Raw genomic sequence first — 21,426 nt, 5'->3', positions numbered from 1 at the left:
AAAAAGATTTTGAGTGATTGGGGCCTGAACATGCAGGAGGGTGAAAGGCGTTCAAGGAATAGAGTGAATTGGAATGATGTGGTATACCGGGGTCGATGTGCTGTCAATGGATTGAACCAGGGCATGTGAAGCATCTGGGGTAAACCATGGAAAGTTGTGTGGGGCCTGGATGTGGAAAGGGAGCTGTGGTTTCGGTGCATTATTACATGACAGATAGAGACTGAGTGTGAATGAATGTGGCCTTTGTTGTCTTTTCCTAGCGCTGCCTCACACACATGAGGGGGGAGGGGGATGTTATTCCATGTGTGGCAGGGTGGCGATGGGGATAAATAAAGGCAGACAGTATGAATTATGTACATGTGTATATATGTATATGTCTGTGTGTGTATATATATGTGTACATTGAGATGTATAGGTATGTATATTTGCGTGTGTGAACATGTATGTATATACATGTGTATGTGGGTGGGTTGGGCCATTCTTTTGTCTGTTTCCTTGCGCTACCTCGCTAACACGGGAGACAGCAACAAAGCAAAATGCAATAAATAAAATAAATGTCTGTGTATGTATATGTATATGTACTGTTACGAACTCAACACTTATCCAGACAAGGTCGCCAGTAACATATGTTACAAACACTATAATGGTCCTCGTCTTGCAAGGACGTTAGATTTGTCAAGTAGCACAACTCAGGATAACACAATAATAAAGTTATGGGATTGAATTAAAGACCAGCATTACATTAAATCTACTTATAATGAAAGAATTCAAGTGTACAAAGATAGGCACATAAATCAAGCATGAAACATTACGTTAACATTGAAAATGAGTAACATTGAACATAAGATAACATTCCAGATAAGATTTCAAGCCAGGAGTTCTCTTTCCTCTATGGCAGTTCTTCGATAACATTACACTGATAATTATAACGGGCTTACAGCATAACACTTGGGTAACAGGCTTATAGCACAGCAGGGCTTACAGGCTTACAACACAGCAGGGCTTACAGGCTTACAACACAGCAGGGCTTACAGGCTTACAACACAGCAGGACTTACAGCAAGGGTGGACCACTTACCTCGCTGGGCTAGAAAGAGAGAGACTCAGCGGGTGTCATGGGTATATATTACAGTAAAGACAAGCGTTCCCTGCTAACTATACAACCTTACATTTTGATTGGCTATGAGACTCAGAAATATTCTGATTGGTTGGAGGAACAGTCACACAAGACTACAGGGATGACATGTCCAGTACGGTGGTGAAATTAATCCCCCCGTCTCGGAGAAGGGTCGGGGTGCTCAAGGACAAATGACCATCTGGTTTCAAAATTAGATTAAAATTAAATTATTACGCCTAATGCTTGGTGTGAACTGAAGCTCCGAGGACGTCTCAGAGGGAGGCCTTAATCCTCGTCCTGATAAGGAATAACAACACCACACACAAGGACACACACACACATTATATACATGAACATGTGAGCACAAACACACGTGTTCCGTAACAGTACGTTGAAATATATAGGTATGTATATGTGTGTGTGTGGACGTGTATGTATATACATGTGTATATAGGTGGGTTGCGCCATTCTTTCGTCTGTTTCCTTGCGCTACCTCGCAAACGCGGGAGACAGCGACAAAGCAAAATAATAATAATAATAATAATATGTATATGTGTATGTGTTGGTAGGTGTATGTATGTGTGCATGTATGGGTGTTTATGTATATATTTGTATATATGAGTGGATTGGCCATTCTTTGTCTGTTTCCTGGCAATACTTCAGTGATGCTGGAAACAGCAATTAAATATAATCAATATAAAATAAGTGCATGATGTTTCCATGGTTGTTTAATTTGTTTATGGATGGAGTTGTTAGGGAGGTGAATGCAAGAGTTTTGGAAAGAGGGGCAAGTATGCAGTCCGTTGTGGATGAGAGAGCTTGGGAAGTGAGTCAGTTGTTGTTTGCTGATGATACAGCACTGGTGGCTGATTCGGGCAAGAAACTGCAGAAGTTGGTGACTGAGTCTGGTCAAGTGTGTGAAAGAAGAAAGCTGAGAGTAAATGTGAATAAGAGCAAGGTTATTAGGTACATTAGGGTTGAAGGACAAGTCAATTGGGAGGTAAGTTTGAATGGAGAAAAACTGGAGGAATTAAAGTGTTTTAGATATCTGGGAGTGGATCTGGCAGCGGATGGAACCATGGAAGCGGAAGTGAATCATCGGGTGGGGGAGGGGTCAAAAGTTCTGGGAGCATTGAAAAATGTGTGGAAGTCGAGAACGCTATCTTGAAAAGCAAAAATGGGGATGTTTGAAGGAATAGTGGTTCCAACAATGTTATATGGTTGTGAGGTGTGGGCTATAGAGAGAGTTGTGTGGAGGAGGGTGGATGTGGTGGAAATGAGATGTTTGAGGACAATATATGGTGTGAGGTGGTTTGATCAAGTAAGTAATGAAAGGGTAAGAGAGATGTGTGGTAATAAAAAGAGTGTGGTTGAGAGAGCAGAAAAGGGTGTTTTGAAATGGTTTGGTCACATGGAGAGAATGAGTGAGGAAAGATTGACCAAGAGGATATATGTGTCAGAGGTGGAGGGAACGAGGAGAAGTGGGAGACCAAATTGGAGGTGGAAAGATGGAGTGAAAAAGATTTTGAGTGATCGGGGCCTGAACATGCAGGAGGATGAAAGGTGTGCAAGGAATAGAGTGAATTGGAACGATGTGGTATACCGGGGTCGATGTGCTGTCAATGGATTGAACCAGGGCTTGTGAAGTGTCTAGGGTAAACCATGGAAAATTTTGCAGGGCCTGGATGTGGAAAGGGAGCTGTGGTTATGATGCATTATACATGACAGCTAGATACTGAGTGTGAACGAATGTGGCCCTTGTTGTCTTTTCCTAGCGCTACCTTGCTCACATTTGGGGGGAGGGGGTTGTCATTTCATACGTGGCTGGGTGGCGATGGGAATGAATAAAGGCAGACAGTATGAATTATGTACATGTGTATATATGTATATATCTGAGAATTTATTAAAAAAGAGGGTGACTGTATTATTGACTGGTTGGTAAGGTTATTTAATGTATGTATGACTCATGGTGAGGTGCCTGAGGATTGGCGGAATGCGTGCATAGTGCCATTGTACAAAGGCAAAGGGGATAAGAGTGAGTGCTCAAATTTCAGAGGTATAAGTTTGTTGAGTATTCCTGGTAAGTTATATGGGAGGGTATTCATTGAGAGGGTGAAGGCATGTACAGAGCATCAGATTGGGGAAGAGCAGTGTGGTTTCAGAAGTGGTAGAGGATGTGTGGATCAGGTGTTTGCTTTGAAGAATGTATGTGAGAAATACTTAGAAAAGCAAATGGATTTGTATGTAGCTGGATCTGGAGAAGGCATATGATAGAGTTGATAGAGATGCTCTGTGGAAGGTATTAAGAATATATGGTGTGGGAGGAAAGTTGTTAGAAGCAGTGAAAAGTTTTTATCGAGGATTTAAGGCATGTGTACGTGTAGGAAGAGAGGAAAGTGATTGGTTCTCAGTGAATGTAGGTCTGTGGCAGGGGTGTGTGATGTCTCCATGGTTGTTTAATTTGTTTATGGATGGGGTTGTTAGGGAGGTGAATGCAAGAGTTTTGGAAAGAGGGGCAAATATGAAGTCTATTGTGGATGAGAGAGCTTGGGAAGTGAGTCAGTTGTTGTTTGCTGATGATACAGCGCTGGTGGCTGATTCATGTGAGAAACTGCAGAAGCTGGTGACTGAGTTTGGTAAAGTGTGTGAAAGAAGAAAGTTAAGAGTAAATGTGAATAAGAGCAAGGTTATTAGGTACAGTAGGGTTGAGGGTCAAGTCAATTGGGAGGTAAGTTTGAATGGAGAAAAACTGGAGGAAGTAAAGTGTTTTAGGTATCTGGGAGTGGATCTGGCAGCGGATGGAACCATGGAAGCGGAAGTGGATCATAGGGTGGGGAGGGGGCGAAAATCCTGGGAGCCTTGAAGAATGTGTGGAAGTCGAGAACATTATCTCGGAAAGGAAAAATGGGTATGTTTGAAGGAATAGTGGTTCCAACAATTTTGTATGGTTGCGAGGCGTGGGCTATGGATAGAGTTGTGCGCAGGAGGGTGGATGTGCTGGAAATGAGATGTTTGAGGACAATGTGTGGTATGAGGTGGTTTGATCGAGTAAGTAATGTAAGGGTAAGAGAGATGTGTGGAAATAAAAAGAGCGTGGTTGAGAGAGCAGAAGAGGGTGTTTTGAAATGGTTTGGGCACGTGGAGAGAATGAGTGAGGAAAGATTGACCAAGAGGATATATGTGTCGGAGGTGGAGGGAACGAGGAGAAGTGGGAGACCAAATTGGAGGTGGAAAGATGGAGTGAAAAAGATTTTGTGTGATCGGGGCCTGAACATGCAGGAGGGTGAAAGGAGGGCAAGGAATAGAGTGAATTGGATCGATGTGGTATACTGGGGTTGACGTGCTGTCAGTGGCTTGAATCAGGGCATGTGAAGCGTCTGGGGTAAACCATGGAAAGCTGTGTAGGTATGTATCTTTGCGTGTGTGGACGTATGTATATACATGTGTATGGGGGTGGGTTGGGCCATTTCTTTCGTCTGTTTCCTTGCGCTACCTCGCAAACGCAGGAGACCGACAAAGCAAAAAAAAAAAAAATCTCAGTGTGTATATATATGTATACGTTGAGACGTATGGGTATGTATATGTGTGTGTGTGTGGACGCATATATATATATACATGTGTATGTGGGTGGGTTGGGCCATATTTTCGTGTTTCCTTGTGCTAACTCACTAATGCGGGAGACAGCGACAAAGTATAATAAATAAATAAAGATAACATAAGTAATAAAGGTATTCATAGGTATTACACTTCATCCTTGCAGATCAGTAAACTGACTTTCCAAAATGACTGACTTTTCCTAACATTTTGCACATTTAAAACTCACTCCAAAATTCTTAAGAAAGTATAGCAGCTTTTGGACTCTGGAGGATCCCTTTGCAGCCAGTTAACACTCACATACATCCTTTGGTGCCAATCAAGACAGACAGACACACACACACAGGCAGGCTTCAGTCAACACCAGCAGCTCTCCTGGGATTTCAAGATTATTGTGGATTCAGGAGGAAGACACTTATTTTAGGAGGTTAGGGGAGAGAGGAATACTCAGGGTGAGCTCCATTTTAGATCAGAGAGAGGGATGTGTTGACTGTGTGTTCTGGGACTGCCAAGAAGCCTTTCACATCAGAGGTTGATTAACAAACTAGATCTCCTTGTAGGAATAAAGGAAGTGCATCTTCACGGGAAGGCAGCAAAGAATGTAAGTAAAAGTTACATTCTTGGGCCCACTGCTATTTTTAATGTAAATAAATGACTTACCTGGTGGACTTCAATCATATCTGAATATGTTTGTGGACCTTACCTAGATCAGGAGGGAATTAAAGAGTGATTATGATTTCATCAGCTTACAGGGAGACCTAGAAAAACTCCAGAGTTGGTCAGATGAATGGATGCAAGTTGATAAAGATGGAACAGGGTGAAAGAAGGCTTCACTGTGATTATTACCTTGCAGGAAGCACATTACAGGAATCTGTATGTGAAAGAGATCTAGGGGTCAACATGCTCTGAACCTAACACTTGTGTTATACTTTTAAGAGAATTGTGAAAGAGGCTCTCTGTCTGTTAGCAGATATAAGAAACTCATTTGAATATGATTAGATAAAGAACCATTTATAGAATTCAGGCAGCCATTCTGAGGAATTACGTAACTGAGGGTCATAGTAGTAATTAGTTTATCACAAAAGAGCTTAAGATCAAGGTGGGGCTGGATACTTCTGTGCATTGGATAAGCTTATGAGTGAATTTTGTCTGTATGTATATTGGTGTGCATGGGGTATTCAGTGTTGTGAATGGAAAGGGTGAAGAGCTTGTGGACTTGTGTGCTGAAAAAGGACTGTTGATTGGGAATACCTGGTCTAAAAAGAGAGATATACATAAGTATACCTATGTGAACAGGAGAGATGGTCAAAGTGCATATAAAAGAGAGACTTTTGAATGTTAATGTGCTGAGAGAGGCAGCTGGTGGGATGTCTGAACACTGTCTTGTGGAGATGAAGGTGAAGATTTGTAGAGGTTTTCAAAACAGAAGAGAAACTTGGGGAGAATGAGGGTGGTGAGAGTAAGTGAGCTTGGAAAGGAGACTTGTGTGAGGAAGTACCAAGAGAGATTGAGTGTAGAATGGCAAAAGGTGAGAATAAATGATGTGAGGGGAGTGGGTTAGGAATGGGATGTGTTTAGGGGAGCAATGATGGCATGTGCAAGAGATGCATGTGGCTTGATAAAGGTGGGAGGTGCACAGATCAGAAAGGGTAGTGAGTGGTGGGATGAAGAAGTTGTTAGTGACAGAGAAAAGAGAGGCATTTGGACAATACTTGCAAGGTAGAAGTGCAAATGACTGGGAGATAGATAAGAGAAAGTGGCAGGATGTCAAGAGGAAGGTGCAAGAGTTGAAAAGGGGGGCAAATGTGTGTAGGGGTGAGAGATTATCATTAAACTTTAGGGAGAATAAAAAAATGTTTTGGAAGGAGGTAAATAACATGTGCAAGACAAGAGAACAAATTGGAATATTGGTGAAGGGGGGAAGTGATAACAAGCAGTCATGAAGTGAGGAGAAGATGGAGTGAGTATTTTGAAGGTTTCTTGAATATGTTTGATGATAGAGTGGCAAATGTAGGATGTTTTGGTCATGGTGTGCAAAGCGAGAGAGTTGGGTGAGTGATTTGGTGAAGAGAGAAGAGGTGGTGTTAGCATTGAGGAAGATGAAATCTGGCAAGGCTGAGGGTTTGGATGGTATTACAGTTGAATATATTAAGAAAGGGGATGACTGTGTTATTGATTGGTTGGTATGGATATTCAGTGTATGCATGGATCATGGTGAAGTGCCTGAGGATTGGCAAAATGCATGTGTAGTGCCATTGTACAAAGGCAAAGGGGATAAAGGTGAGTGTTCAAACTACAGAGGCATAAGTTTGTTGAGTATTCTTGGAAAATTGTATGGGAGGGTATTGATAAGAGAGAGTGAAGGCAAGTACAGAGCATCAGATTGGGGAGCAGTGTGTTTTCAGTGGTAGAGTATGTGTGGATCAGGTGTTTGCTTTGAAGAATGTGCCTGAGAAACACTTAGAGAAAAAGATGGATTTATTAATGGCATATATGGCTCTGGAGAAGGCATATGACAGGGTGGATAGAGATGTTTTGTGGAAGGTCTTAAGAGTATACAGTGTGGGAGGTAAGCTGCTTGAAGCAGTGAGAAGTTTCTATCAAGGGTGTAAGGCATGTGTACAAGGAGGAAGAGAGGATAGTGATTGGTTCTAGTGAAGTTTGGTCTGTGGCAAGGGTGCGTGACGTCTCCAGTGTTGTTTAATTATTTATGGATAGGGTGCTTACCGAGGTAAATGAAAGAGTTTTGGAGAGAGGGGCAAGTATGCAGTCTGTTGGGGATGAGAGGGCCTGGGAAGTGAGTCAGTTGTTGTTCGCTGATGATACAGCACTGGTGGCTGATTTGAGTGAGAAACTGCAGAAGTTGGTGACTGAGTTTGGAAAAGTGTGTGAAAGGAGAAAGTTGAGAGTGAATGTGAATAAGAGCAAGGTTATTAGGTTCAGCAAGGTTGAGGGACAAGTTAGTTGGGATGTGAGTTTGAATGGAGAAATGATTGCAGGAAGTGAAGTGTATTACATGTCTGGGAGTGGACTTAGCAGCAAATGGAACTATGGAAGTCGTAGTGATCCATAGGGTAGGGGAGGAGGAGAGGGTTTTTGGGGCAATGAAGAATGTGTGGAAAGAAAGAACGTTATCTGGAAGTGTGAAAATGGGTATGTTTGAAGGAATGAGTGAGGAAAGATTGACAAAGAAAATATGTTTGTCAGAGGTGGAAGGAACAAGGAGAAGCGGGAGACCAAACTGGGGAGGGAAAGATGGAATGAAAAAGATTTTGAGAGACTGGGGCCTGAACATACAGGAGGGTGAGAGGTGTGCAAGGAATAGAGTGAATTAGAATGATGTGGTATACCAGGGTCGACATGCTGTCAGTGGACTGAACTGGGGCATATGAAACTTCTAGGGTAAACCACGGAATGGTCTGTGGGGCCTTAATGCGGGTGGGGAGTTGTGGTTTCAGTGCATTTCACATTACAGGTAGAGACTGAATATGAACAAATATGGCTATTTTTTGTCTTTTTCTTGGCACTACCTCACTGATGTAGAGGGTGGCGATGGTTTTTCCTGTGGGGCAGGGTGGTTATTGTGTTTCCACTGGGTTGGGATGAGGCTAGGGAATGGACAAAGGCAAGTGAGTATATGTACGTGTGTATATATGTATATGGCTGTGTATGTATACGTATGTATATGTTTGTATGATGTGTATGTATATGTACATGTATGTGCATTTATGTATATATTTGTGAATAAGAGTGGATGGGTCTTTATTTGTCTGTTTTCTGGCATTACCCTGCTGGTGCAGGAAATGGCGATCAAGTATGATAAATGAATAACTAGATAATAGGTTGAGCATCCCTAATCTGAAAATCAGAAATGCTCCAAAATTGGAAACATTTTGAGCTGCGACATGACATTACATGTGGAAAATTTCACATTTGATCTCACTTGCCCATGCTGGGCTCTGACGCTCTGCTGGCGCCAGTTTGTTACAAACCATTGTCACTGCCAGACCTACGTGCATTACTCTGTGTTTTTACTTATTTTCTGTGCACCTTTATCCCCTTTACCATGATCCGTACATACATTGAATATCCTTACCAACCAATCAACAACAGTCACCCCCTTTCTTCATAAATTCAGTTGCAATACCATCCAACCTCATTGTCTTGTCAGATCATATATTCCACAAGGCTTTCACCACTTCTCTCTTTCTTCAAACCACTCTCCCTGACTGTCTTACTTCGCACACCACCCCTCTCTTTCTTCAAACCACTCTCCCTGACTGTCTTACTTCGCACACCACCCCAACCAAAACACCCTACATCTGCCACTCTTATCATCAAACATATTCAACAAACGTTCAGAATACTCACTTCATCACTACCTGTTTTCACTTCCCCCTTTACCCCCTTCACTGGTGTTCCCATTTGTTCTCTTGTCTTATGCACGTTATTTACGTCTTTTCAAAACATCTTTTAATTCTTCATAAAGTTTAATGATACTTTCTCACCCCAACTTTCATTTGCTCTCTTTTTCAACTCTTGCTCCTTCCTTTTGACCTGCTGCTTTCTATTATACATCTGGTCATTTGCACTCCTTCCTTGCAACTATTGTCCAAATGCCTCTTTTTTATCTTTCACTAACAACTTCATCCCATCATTCACTTCCCTTTCTTCTCACTTTTGCCATTCTACACACCTGGTACTTCCTCACAAGTGTCCTTTTCAAGCTCACTTTCACCACTTTCTTCTCCCCAACATTCTCTTCGTTTTTGAAAACCTCTACAAGTCTTCACCTTCGACTCCTCAAGATAGTCAGACATCCCTCCAGCTATTCCTCTCAGCACATTAACATCCAAAAGTCTCTCTTTTACATGCCTGTCAATTAACACATAATCCAACAATGCCCTTTGACCATCTCTCCTACTTACATATGTATACTTATGTATATCTCTGTTTTTAAATGGGGTATTCCCAATTACCAGTCTTTTTTCAGCACACAAATCTATAAACTCTTCACCATTTTCATTCACAACACTGAATACCCCATGTACACCAATTATTCCCTCAATTATTCCCTTATTACTCACCTTTGCATGTAAATCACCCAACACTAATATCCAGTCTTGTGCACCAAAGCTGCTGACACACTCACTCAGCTGCTCCCAAAACACGTGCCTCTCATGATCTTTCTTCTCATGGTGAGGTGCATAAGCACCAATAATCACCCATCTCTCCCCATCCACTTTCATTTTTACCCACATCAATCTAGAATTTACTTTCATACACTTGATCACAGACTCCCACAACTCCTGCTTTAGGAGTAGTGCTACTCCTTCCTTAGGTCTTGTCCTCTCAACATCCAGTGACTTTACTCCCAAAACTTTTCCAAACCATTCTTCTCCTTTACCCATGAGCTTCATTTCAGTCAGAGCCAGAACATCCAGGTTTCTTTCCTCAAACATACTAGCTATCTATCCTTTCTTCTCGGTTACATTCACACACATTCAGACACCCCAATCTGAGCCTACATATGAATGTACATATATGTATATGTATGTGCATATATGTGTATATATGTATATGAAGAAGGAGTCACGTGGGGAGTGCTCATCCTCCTCGAAGGCTTAGATTGGGGTGCCTAAACGTGTGTGGATGTAACCAAGATGAGAAAAAAAGGAGAGATAGGTAGTGTGTTGGAGGAAAGGAACCTGGATATTTTGGCTCTGAGTGAAATGATGCTCAAGGGTAAAGGGGAAGAGTGGTTTGGGAATGTCTTGGGAGTAAAGTCAGGGGTTAGTGAAAGGACAAGAGCAAGGGAAGGAGTAGCACTACTCCTGAAACAGGAATGGTGGGAGTATGTGATAGAGTGTAAGAAAGTAAACTCTAGATTGATATAGGTAAAACTGAAAGTTGATGGAGAGAGATAGGTGATTATTGGTGCATATGCACCTGGGCATGAGAAGAAAGATCATGAGAGGCAAGTGTTTTAGGAGCAGCTGAATGAGTGTGTTAGTAGTTTTGATGCACGAGACTGGGTTATAGTGATGGGTGATTTGAATGCAAAGGTGAGTAATGTGGCAGTTGAGGGAATAATTGGTGTACATGGGGTGTTCAGTGTTGTAAATGTAAATGGTGAAGAGCTTGTAGATTTATGTGCTGAAAAAGGACTGGTGATTGGGAACACCTGGTTTAAAAAGAGAGATATACATAAGTATACGTATGTAAGTAGGAGAGATGGCCAGAGAGCACTATTGGATTATGTTTTAATTGAGAGGCACACGAAAGAGAGACTTTTGGATGTTAATGTGCTGAGAGGTGCAACTGGAGAGATTCTGATCATTAACTTGTGGAGGCGAAGGTGAAGATTTGTAGAGGTCTTCACAGAAAAGAAGAGAGAATGTTGGGGTGAAGAGAGTGGTGAGAGTGAGTTTGGGAAGAGACCTGTGTGAGGAAGTACCAGGAGAGACTGAGTACAGAATGGAAAATGGTGAGAACAAAGGATGTAAGGGGAGTGGGGGAGGAATGGGAAGTATTTAGGGAAGCAGTGATGGCTTGAGCAAAAGATGTTTGTGGCCTGAGAAGCGTGGGAGATGGGCAAATTAGAAAGGGTAGTGAGTGGTGGGATGAAGAATTAAGATTATTAGTGAAAGAGAAGAGAGAGGCATTTGGATGATTTTTGCAGGGAAATAATGCAAATGACTGGGAGATGTATAAAAGAAAAGAGGCAGGAGGTCAAGAGAAAGGTGTAAGAGGTGAAAAAGAGGGCAAATGAGAGTTGGGGTGACAGAGTATCATTAAATTTTGGGAAGAATAAAAAGATGTTTTGAAGGAGATAAATAAAGTGCATAAGACAAGGGAACAAATGGGAACATCAGTGAAGGGGGCTAATGGGGAGGTGATAACAAGTAGTGGTGATGTGAGGAGATGGATTGAGTATTTTGAAGGTTTGTTGAATGTGTTAGATGATAGAGTGGCAGATGTAGGGTGTTTTGGTCGAGGTGGTGTGCAAAGTAAGAGGGTTAGGAAGAATTTGGTAAACAGAGAAGAGGTAGTAAAAGCTTTGTGTAAGATGAAAGCCGGCAAGGCAGCTGGTTTGGATGGAATTGCAGTGGAATTTATTAAAAAAGGGGATGACTGTAATGTTGACTTGTTGGTAAGGTTATTTAATGTATGTATGACTCATAGTGAGGTGCCTGAGGACTGGCGGAATGCTTGTATAGTGCCATTGTACAAAGGCAAAGGGGGTAAGAGTGAATACTCAAATTACAGAGGTATAAGTTTGTTGAGTATTCCTGGTAAATTATATGGGAGGGTATTGATTGAGAGGGTGAAGGCATGTACAGAGCATCAGATTGGGGAAGAGCAGTGTGGTTTCAGAAATGGTAAAGGATGTGTGGATCAGGTGTTTGCTTTGAAGAATGTATGTGAGAAATACTTAGAAAAGCAAGTGGATTTGTGTGTAGCATTTATGGATCTGGAGAAGGCATATGATAGAGTTGATAGAGATGCTCTGTGGAAGGTATTAAGAATATATGGTGTGGGAAGCAAGTTGTTAGAAGCAGTGAAAAGTTTATATCGAGGATGTAAGGCATGTATACATGTAGGAAGAGAGGAAAGTGATTGGTTCTCAGTGAATGTAGGTTTGTGGCAGGGGTGCGTGATGTCTCCATGGTTGTTTGATTCATTTATGGATGGGGTTGTTAGGGAGGTGAATGCAAGAGTTTTGGAAAGAGGGGCTAGTATGCAGTCTGTTGTGGATGAGAGAGCTTGGGAAGTGAGTCGGTTGTTCTTCGCTGATGATTCAGTGCTGGTGGCTGATTCATGTGAGAAACTGCAGAAACTGGTGACTGAGTTTGGTAAAGTGTGTGAAAGAAGAAAGCTGTGAGTAAATGTGAATAAGAGTAAGGTTATTAGGTGCAGTAGGGTCGAGGGACAAGTCAATTGGGAGGTAAGTTTGAATGGAGAAAAACTGGAGGAAGTGAAATGTTTTAGATATCTGGGGGTGGATCTGGCAGCGGATGGAACCATGGAAGCGGAAGTGAATCATAGGGTGGGGGAGGGGGCAAAAGTTCTGGGAGCATTGAAAAATGTGTGGAAGTCAAGAACGTTATCTTGGAAAGCAAAAATGGGTATGTTTGAAGGAATAGTGGTTCCAACAGTGTTACATGGTTGCGAGGTGTGGGCTGTAGATAGAGTTGTGCGGAGGAGGGTGGATGTGGTGGAAATGAGATGTTTGAGTGATGTGGTGTGGAGAGGTTTGATCAAGTAAGTAATGAAAGGGTAAGAGAGATGTGTGGTAATAAAAAGAGTGTGGTTGAGAGAGCAGAGTAAGGTGTTTTGAAATGGTTTGGTCACATGGAGAGAATGAGTGAGGAACGATTGACCAAGAGGATATATGTGTCAGAGGTGGAGGGAATGAGAAGTGGGAGACCAAATTGGAGGTGGAAAGATGGAGTGAAAAAGATTTTGAGTGATCGGGGCCTGAACAAGCAGGATGGTGAAAGGTGTGCAAGGAATAGAGTGAATTGGAACGATATGGTATACCGTGGTTGACGTGCTGTCAATGGATTGAACCAGGGCATGTGAAGCGTCTGGGGTAAACCATGGAAAATTTTGCGGGGCCTGGATGTGGAAAGGTAGCTGTGGTTTCGGTGCATTTTACATGACAGCTAGAGACTGAGTGTGAACGAATGTGGCCTTTGTTGTCTTTTCCTAGCGCTGTCTCGAGCACATTTGTGGGGATTGGATTTTCATTTCATGTGTGGCGGGATGGTGACGGGAATGAATAAGGGCAAACAGTATGAATTATGTACATGTGTATATATGTATATGTCTGTGTGTATATATATATGTATACATTGAGATGTATAGGTATGTATATGTGCATGTGTGGACATGTATGTATATACATGTGTATATGGGTGGGTTGGGCCATTCTTTCGTCTGTTTCCTTGTGCTACCTTGCTAACGCGGGAGACAGCGGCAAAGTATAATAATAAAATAATAATAATAATGTATATGAGAGTGGATGGGTCTTTCTTCATCTGTTTCCTGGTGCTTCCTCACTAATGCAGAAAATGGCAATCAAGTATGATAGAATATAGAATGATAAGTAGCACACATATACATACACATGTATGTATTCATACTTGCTCCCCTTTATCCATTCCTGACATCGCCCTGCCTCACAGGAAACAGCATCGCCTCCACCTGCATCAGTAAGGTAGCACCAGGGAACGTACGAAGAAAGGCCACATTCACTCACATGCATTCTCTAGCTGTCATCTGTAATGCAGTGAAACCGCAGCTCTCTATTCACATCCAGGTCCCACAGACCTTTCCATGGTTTATCCAGGTTGCTTCACATGCCCTGGCTTAGTCCATTGATGTCACATCAACCCCAGTGTACATCATTTCGGTTCACTCTACTCCATGCACGCCTTTCACCCTCCTGCATATTCAGTCCCTAATCACTCAAAAGCTTTTACATCCATCCTTTCTCCAATTTGGTCTCCAGCTTCTTTTTCCCTCCTTTTCTGACACATATCCTTTTTGTCAACCTTTCCTCACTCTTTCTCTCCATGTGTCCAAACCATTTCAACACACTGTTTTGTGGTTCTCATCCATACTCTTTTTAATACCTCTCATTTCTCTTACCCTTTCTTTATTTATTTGATCAAACTACCTTAAACCACACATTTCCACCCTCATCCATACATTTATATCTATAGCTCATGCCTCGTAACCACATGACATTGCTGGAACTACCGTTTCTTTAAACATACCCATTTTTGCTCTGATAAAACATTCTCTCTCTCCACACATTCTTCATCACTCCCAGAACCTTTGTTCCCTCCTCCACCCTGTGACTCGCTTCCACTTCCATGGTTACATTTGCTGCCAAATCCACTCCCAGATATCTAAAATACATCACCTCTTCCAATTTTTCACCATTCAAACTTGCATCCTAACTAACTTGTCCCTCAACCCTGCTGAACCTAATAATCTTGCTTTTATTCACATTTATCCTCAGCTTTCTCCTCTCACACACTCATCCAAACTCAGTCTCAAACTTTTGCAGTTTTTCACTTGAATCAGCCATCAGTGCTGCATCATTGACGAACAATAACTGACTCACTTTTGAGGCTTTCTCATCTCCAGCAGAGTCCATACTCACCCCTCTCTCCAAAATTCTTCCATTTACTTTCCTCAGCACTCCATCCATGGACAAATTAAACAACCATGGTAACATAATCACCCCTGCTGCACTTCAGCCTTCATTGGGAACCATTCATTCTCCTCTCACTCGTACACACACCTTGCACCCTTGATTAAAACTCCTCACAGCTTCTAAGAGCATACCTCCCACACCATTTGTTTGTAATATCTTCCACGAAGCATCTCTATCACCCCTATCATATGCCTTGCTCAGATCCATAAATGCCACGTAAAAATCTCTGTTTTTTTTTTAAGAATTTCTCACACACGTTCTTCAAAGCAAACACCTGATTCACACATCCTCTACCAATTGTGAAACCACAGTGCTCCTCCCCAGTCTGATGTACTGTACATACCTTCACCCTCTCAATCAGTACCCTCCCATATAATTTTCCATGTATACTCAACAAACTTAAGCCTCTGCAGGTGAACACTCATCTTAATCCCCTTTGTCTTTGTACATTGGCACTGTACATGCATTCCTCTAATCCTCAGGTTCCCCAGGTACTTCACCATGATCCATACATACTTTGAATATCCTTACCAGCTAATCAACAGCACAGTCATCCCCTTTTTTAAAATCAACTGCAATACCACCTCGCTGCCTTGCCGGATTTCATCTTCCGCAAAGCTTTCACCACCTTTTCTTTTTTCACCAAACCATTCTCCCTGACTCTCTCACTTTGCATACCTCCCCAGCTTAAACACCCTACATCTGCTGCTCTATCATCAAACACATTTAAAAAAATTTCAAAATACTCTTTCCATCTCCTCATCACTTTATCAGTACCTGTTTTATCACTTCCCCATTTGCACCCTTCACCAAAGACCCCATTTGTTCCCTTGTATTTCAGATGTCATTTACCTCCTTCCAAAACATCTTTTTATTCTTCCTGAAGTTTAATGATACCCCATCTCTTATTTGCACACTTTTTCATGGCTCTAACAAAGATTGTTACACTGCTGCCTTTATTTTTCCTGTCATTGATAAAGAGAGTGTACCCAGGAATTGCATATTTTGTGAGGAAATCTCAATTTTTAGGATTCAATCAAGATTCCAGTATGTCTTTGATATCATAATTTTCTTCAATGGCAATTGTTCTTTGAAATTTTTCATGAATGCCCCATACATTAACATAAGATACTCTGATATATGCCTGAGTCTTTTCATCAATGGTATGTGTGTGTACAGGTGTGAGAAATTGGCCCTCGTAACTGAACTTTGATTTGCACTGTTTGCTACCTGCCACTTTTCTTAGTTCTATCTGGGAAGTGGCCTTTAGCTGTCATATTCTGCCATTTCTCCAACCTGCCCAAGCTGATTTCTTCTGCTGTTATCCCTGACTGCCATGTTCCCTGCCTCTACCTATGAGATGACTCCTACTACCTGTGAAGTGACAAGCAGCTGCCCTACTCCTCCATGTTTCTTACCTAATTGCATTTTATCTGTGACTTGTAGATGACTTACCCTGCCATGTTCCCTATCAGCTCCAACCTCTCTCAGTATTTTTTCCATATCTATTACTTATTAATGCATCATACCTCATACTCGATCCCAGACCACTATCATCCATCTTTTTGAAAAATTACTAACATTAGCTACAACTCTCTTGATTGACTATGGCATAGCCAGCACACTAAGTCAGCTGCATGCACAGATTAAACTCTCATGTCCCCTCCACTCTCATCTTTTGAATACTCTGCACTGTCTTGTAGCTTACATTTATTTATGCTGTCTGCATTAACTATGTCCTCAAGTCATCATATTCCATTCATCCACTACTGTTGTGGTATAAAAGTACTTCTTTACATCCTCTTTAATCATTTTCTTTCTTAATTTCATGTTATGTTCTCTGGTTGCTCTATCTCTGCATCTTTCAAAGATCTGTAGATTGTGTCTGTCATCAGTCTGTTTTAAAAACTTGAAGGTTGTGGTCAGGCCACCCTTCTCTCTTCTTATTAAAAAGCAATGTGTACTTTGCTGTTTATTTCTCATTCTATAAGGTAGAAGATATATGTATATATGTAAGGGTACAAAAAAGGTGGAATGTTTAGGGAAAGTGGAAAAGTGTGGATGTCAGAGAATTGATGGAGTTGGATAAACAACTAGTGTAAAATCTTAGACATAATCATTGGATATAAATCATAAAGTTTAAAACTGTATATATTTCCTGATTTATCATGACATTGACTCCCATCTTTGACATTTATTATGGAAGAACATTATATATTCATAATGATATTATTTGATTATATCATGCACCTAACTTTCAGCACACACCATGAAGGAGCTGAAGATGACTGGTAACTGTCTAAAAGGTTCAAGGCCATTCATAAGTTTTGATCCTGGTTTTGATGAACTGCATTGGTCACTGATAAAAGAGTTATTCATTCAAACCTTTGGTACTCCAAACAATCATCCAAAGAGCCAACCTTTTCATGACCATGTATTCACATTCTCCATCTTGGACAACAAGATTTGGTTCCGGAACTACGAAATACTAGGAGTGGATGGCAAGCTGTCTGAGATTGGTAAGTGTTGTTTATGGCAGTGTGTTTTCACAAGGCATAGTGCTTGAAATTCAAGAGCTTTATTTTTACAATAATAATATATCTTACATCTGAATATATTCTGTATTATGATATTCATTAGTTAAAAGTTTCATGCTGTGTTCCCCACATTTTTAACACCCAAGTTCTCTGCTAGGATAATGTTGGATCTCACCACACCTCACCAGACACTTCCATTACTTAACACAGTCTAGCAATGATCAGTCATTGAATTATTGTAAGTTGATATAAGCAAGTATCCCTATCAGATGAATACTGATTATTCCTTTCTTTGTACACCCTTCATGATCTCATTTTTCCCTCACTTAAATTTTTTTTTTTTTTTTTTTTTTTATACTTTGTCGCTGTCTCCCGCGTTTGCGAGGTAGCGCAAGGAAACAGACGAAAGAAATGGCCCAACCCCCCCCATACACATGTACATACACACGTCCACACACGCAAATATACATACCCACACAGCCCTCCACGGCCCACCCCGGACGCTCCACATGCCCTGATTCAATCCACTGACAGCACGTCAACCCCTGTATACCACATCGCTCCAATTCACTCTATTCCTTGCCCTCCTTTCACCCTCCTGCATGTTCAGGCCCCGATCACACAAAATCCTTTTCACTCCATCTTTCCACCTCCAATTTGGTCTCCCTCTTCTCCTCGTTCCCTTCACCTCCGACACATATATCCTCTTGGTCAATCTTTCCTCACTCATTCTCTCCATGTGCCCAAACCATTTCAAAACACCCTCTTCTGCTCTCTCAACCACGCTCTTTTTATTTCCACACATCTCTCTTACCCTTACGTTACTTACTCGATCAAACCACCTCACACCACACATTGTCCTCAAACATCTCATTTCCAGCACATCCATCCTCCTGCGCACAACTCTATCCATAGCCCACGCCTCGCAACCATACAACATTGTTGGAACTACTATTCCTTCAAACATACCCATTTTTGCTTTCCGGGATAATGTTCTCGACTTCCACACATTTTTCAAGGCTCCCAAAATTTTCGCCCCCTCCCCCACCCTATGATCCACTTCCGCTTCCATGGTTCCATCCGCTGACAGATCCACTCCCAGATATCTAAAACACTTCACTTCCTCCAGTTTTTCTCCATTCAAACTCACCTCCCAATTGACTTGACCCTCAACCCTACTGTACCTAATAACCTTGCTCTTATTCACATTTACTCTTAACTTTCTTCTTCCACACACTTTACCAAACTCAGTCACCAGCTTCTGCAGTTTCTCACATGAATCCGCCACCAGCGCTGTATCATCAGCGAACAACAACTGACTCACTTCCCAAGCTCTCTCATCCCCAACAGACTTCATACTTGCCCCTCTTTCCAAGACTCTTGAAGGTTGTGGTCAGGCCACCCTTCTCTCTTCTTATTAAAAAGCACTTAAATGATTAGGAAATTATCTTGGGTGTATCACAGAAAAGCCGATCAACTATTTCACTTTCTGCTCTCAAAAAAAATGAATTTCAGTATAACTTCTGGAAATGCAACTACTTCAGAGAGGGATGTAGATTAATTTATACTATTCTTTCATGCAGCTTAGAACCATGTAATTATGATTTGTTAGGTTGCCAGCCAAATAACATGGTATGCTCCTATATAACTGTTTTAACCATTTCTCTGCCTAGAACATACAAATATGTACACCCAGCAAACTTCTCAGATTGAAGTAATACAGATCAAGATTTCGTTCTCCAATTTTAAGGGTATGCTTTCAGTAGGGATATGGTGTAGGAATGATGTGGATGATAAATTTCCAAAACATATTTGTTTTATTAACTCTTCAGTAATCACGGAGGAAGGAAATGCACAGATTCTGCTGATGCATTGCCACCATTTTGTTACTGGTTATTATTATTTTTATTATTTATTTATATATTTCTTTTGCTTTGTCGCTGTCTCCCGTGTTTGCGAGATAGCGCAAGGAAACAGACGAAAGAAATGGCCCAACCCACCCCATACACAATGTATATACATACACGTCCACACACGCAAATATACATACCTATACATCTCAATGTACACATATATATACACACACAGACACATACATTTCTACCCATGCACACAGTTCACACTCTCTGCCTTTATTCATTCCCATCGCCACCTCGCCACACATGGAATACCATCCCCCTCCCCCCTCATGTGTGTGAGGTAGCACTAGGAAAAGACAACAAAGGCCCCATTTGTTCACACTCAGTCTCTAGCTGTCATGCAATAATGCCCGAAACCACAGCTCCCTTTCCACATCCAGGCCCCACAGAACTTTCCATGGTTTACCCCAGATGCTTCACATGCCCTGATTCAATCCACTGACAGCACGTCAGCCCCGGTATACCACATCGATCCAATTCATTCTATTCCTTGCCCGCCTTTCACCCTCCTGCATGTTCAGGCCCCGATCACACAAAATCTTTTTCACTCCATCTTTCCACTTCCAATTTGGTCTCCCACTTCTCCTCGTTCCCTCCACCTCCGACACATATATCCTCTTGGTCAATCTTTCCTCACTCATTCTCTCCATGTGCCCAAACCATTTCAAAACACCCTCTTCTGCTCTCTCAACCACGCTCTTTTTATTTCCACACATCTCTCTTACCCTTACATTACTTACTCAATCAAACCACTTCACACCACACATTGTCCTCAAACATCTCATTTCTAGCACATCCACCCTCCTGCGCACAACTCTATCCATAGCCCATGCCTCGCAACCATACAACATTGTTGGAACCACTATTCCTTCAAACATAGCCATTTTTGCTTTCCGAGATAATGTTCTCGACTTACACACATTCTTCAAGGCTCCCAGGATTTTCACCTCCTCCCCCACCCTATGATTCACTTCCGCTTCCATGGTTCCATCCGCTGCCAGATCCACTCCCAGATATCTAAAAAACATTACTTCCTCTAGTTTTTCTGCATTCAAACTTACCTCCCAATTGACTTGACCCTCAACCCTACTGTACCTAATAACCTTGCTCTTATTCACATTTACTCTTAACTTTCTTCTTTCACACACTTTACCAAACTCAGTCACCAGCTTCTGCAGTTCCTCACGTGAATCAGCCACCAGCGCTGTATCATCAGCGAACAACAACTGACTCACTTCCCAAGCTCTCTCATCCACAACAGACTTCATACTTGCCCCTCTTTCCAAAACTCTTGCATTCACCTCCCTAACAACCCCATCCATAAACAAATTAAACAACCATGGAGACATCAGACACCCCTGCCACAAACCTACATTCACTGAGAACCAATCACTTTCGTCTCTTCCTACACGTACACATGCCTTACATCCTCGATAAAAACTTTTCACTGCTTCTAACAACTTGCCTCCCACACCATATATTCTTAATACCTTCCACAGAGCATCTCTATCGACTCTATCATATGCCTTCTCCAGATCCATAAATGCTACATACAAATCCATTTGCTTTTCTAAGTATTTCTCACATACATTCTTCAAAGCAAACACCTGATCCACACATCCTCTACCACTTCTGAAACCACACTGCTCTTCCCCAATCTGATGCTCTGTACATGCCTTCACCCTCTCAATCAATACCCTCCCATATAATTTCCCAGGAATACTCAACAAACTTATACCTCTGTAATTTGAGCACTCACTCTTATCCCCTTTGCCTTTGTACAATGGCACTATGCACGCATTCTGCCAATCCTCAGGCACCTCACCATGGTCATACATACATTAAATAACCTTACCAACCAGTCAACAATACAGTCACCCCTTTTTTAATAAATTCCACTGCAATACCATCCAAACCTGCTGCCTTGCCGGCTTTCATTTTCCTGCGCCCTTCACTGAAGTTCTCATTTGCTCCCTTGTCTTACGCACTTTATTTACCTCCTTCCAAAACATCTTTTTATTCTCCCTAA

The 21,426-nt window shown here is 41.7% G+C and overlaps 1 protein-coding gene across 1 annotated transcript in view; it reads left to right on the top strand.

Moving 5' to 3' along the window:
- The window catches only part of LOC139750715 (ribosome biogenesis protein BRX1 homolog), a 105,847-nt gene that overhangs the window by 34,873 nt on the left and 49,548 nt on the right, over nt 1-21,426 (top strand). Inside the window, exon 4 of the mRNA XM_071665389.1 lies at nt 17,203-17,460. Within this exon, the coding sequence (XP_071521490.1) occupies nt 17,203-17,460 (258 nt within the window). The remainder of the gene's footprint in view (nt 1-17,202; nt 17,461-21,426) is intronic.

This window comes from Panulirus ornatus, chromosome 10, assembly GCF_036320965.1.
Source record: "Panulirus ornatus isolate Po-2019 chromosome 10, ASM3632096v1, whole genome shotgun sequence".
Lineage (NCBI taxonomy): Eukaryota > Metazoa > Arthropoda > Malacostraca > Decapoda > Palinuridae > Panulirus > Panulirus ornatus.
Note: the sequence above shows the minus strand (reverse complement) of the source record. Positions and strands in the feature narration are given on the sequence as shown.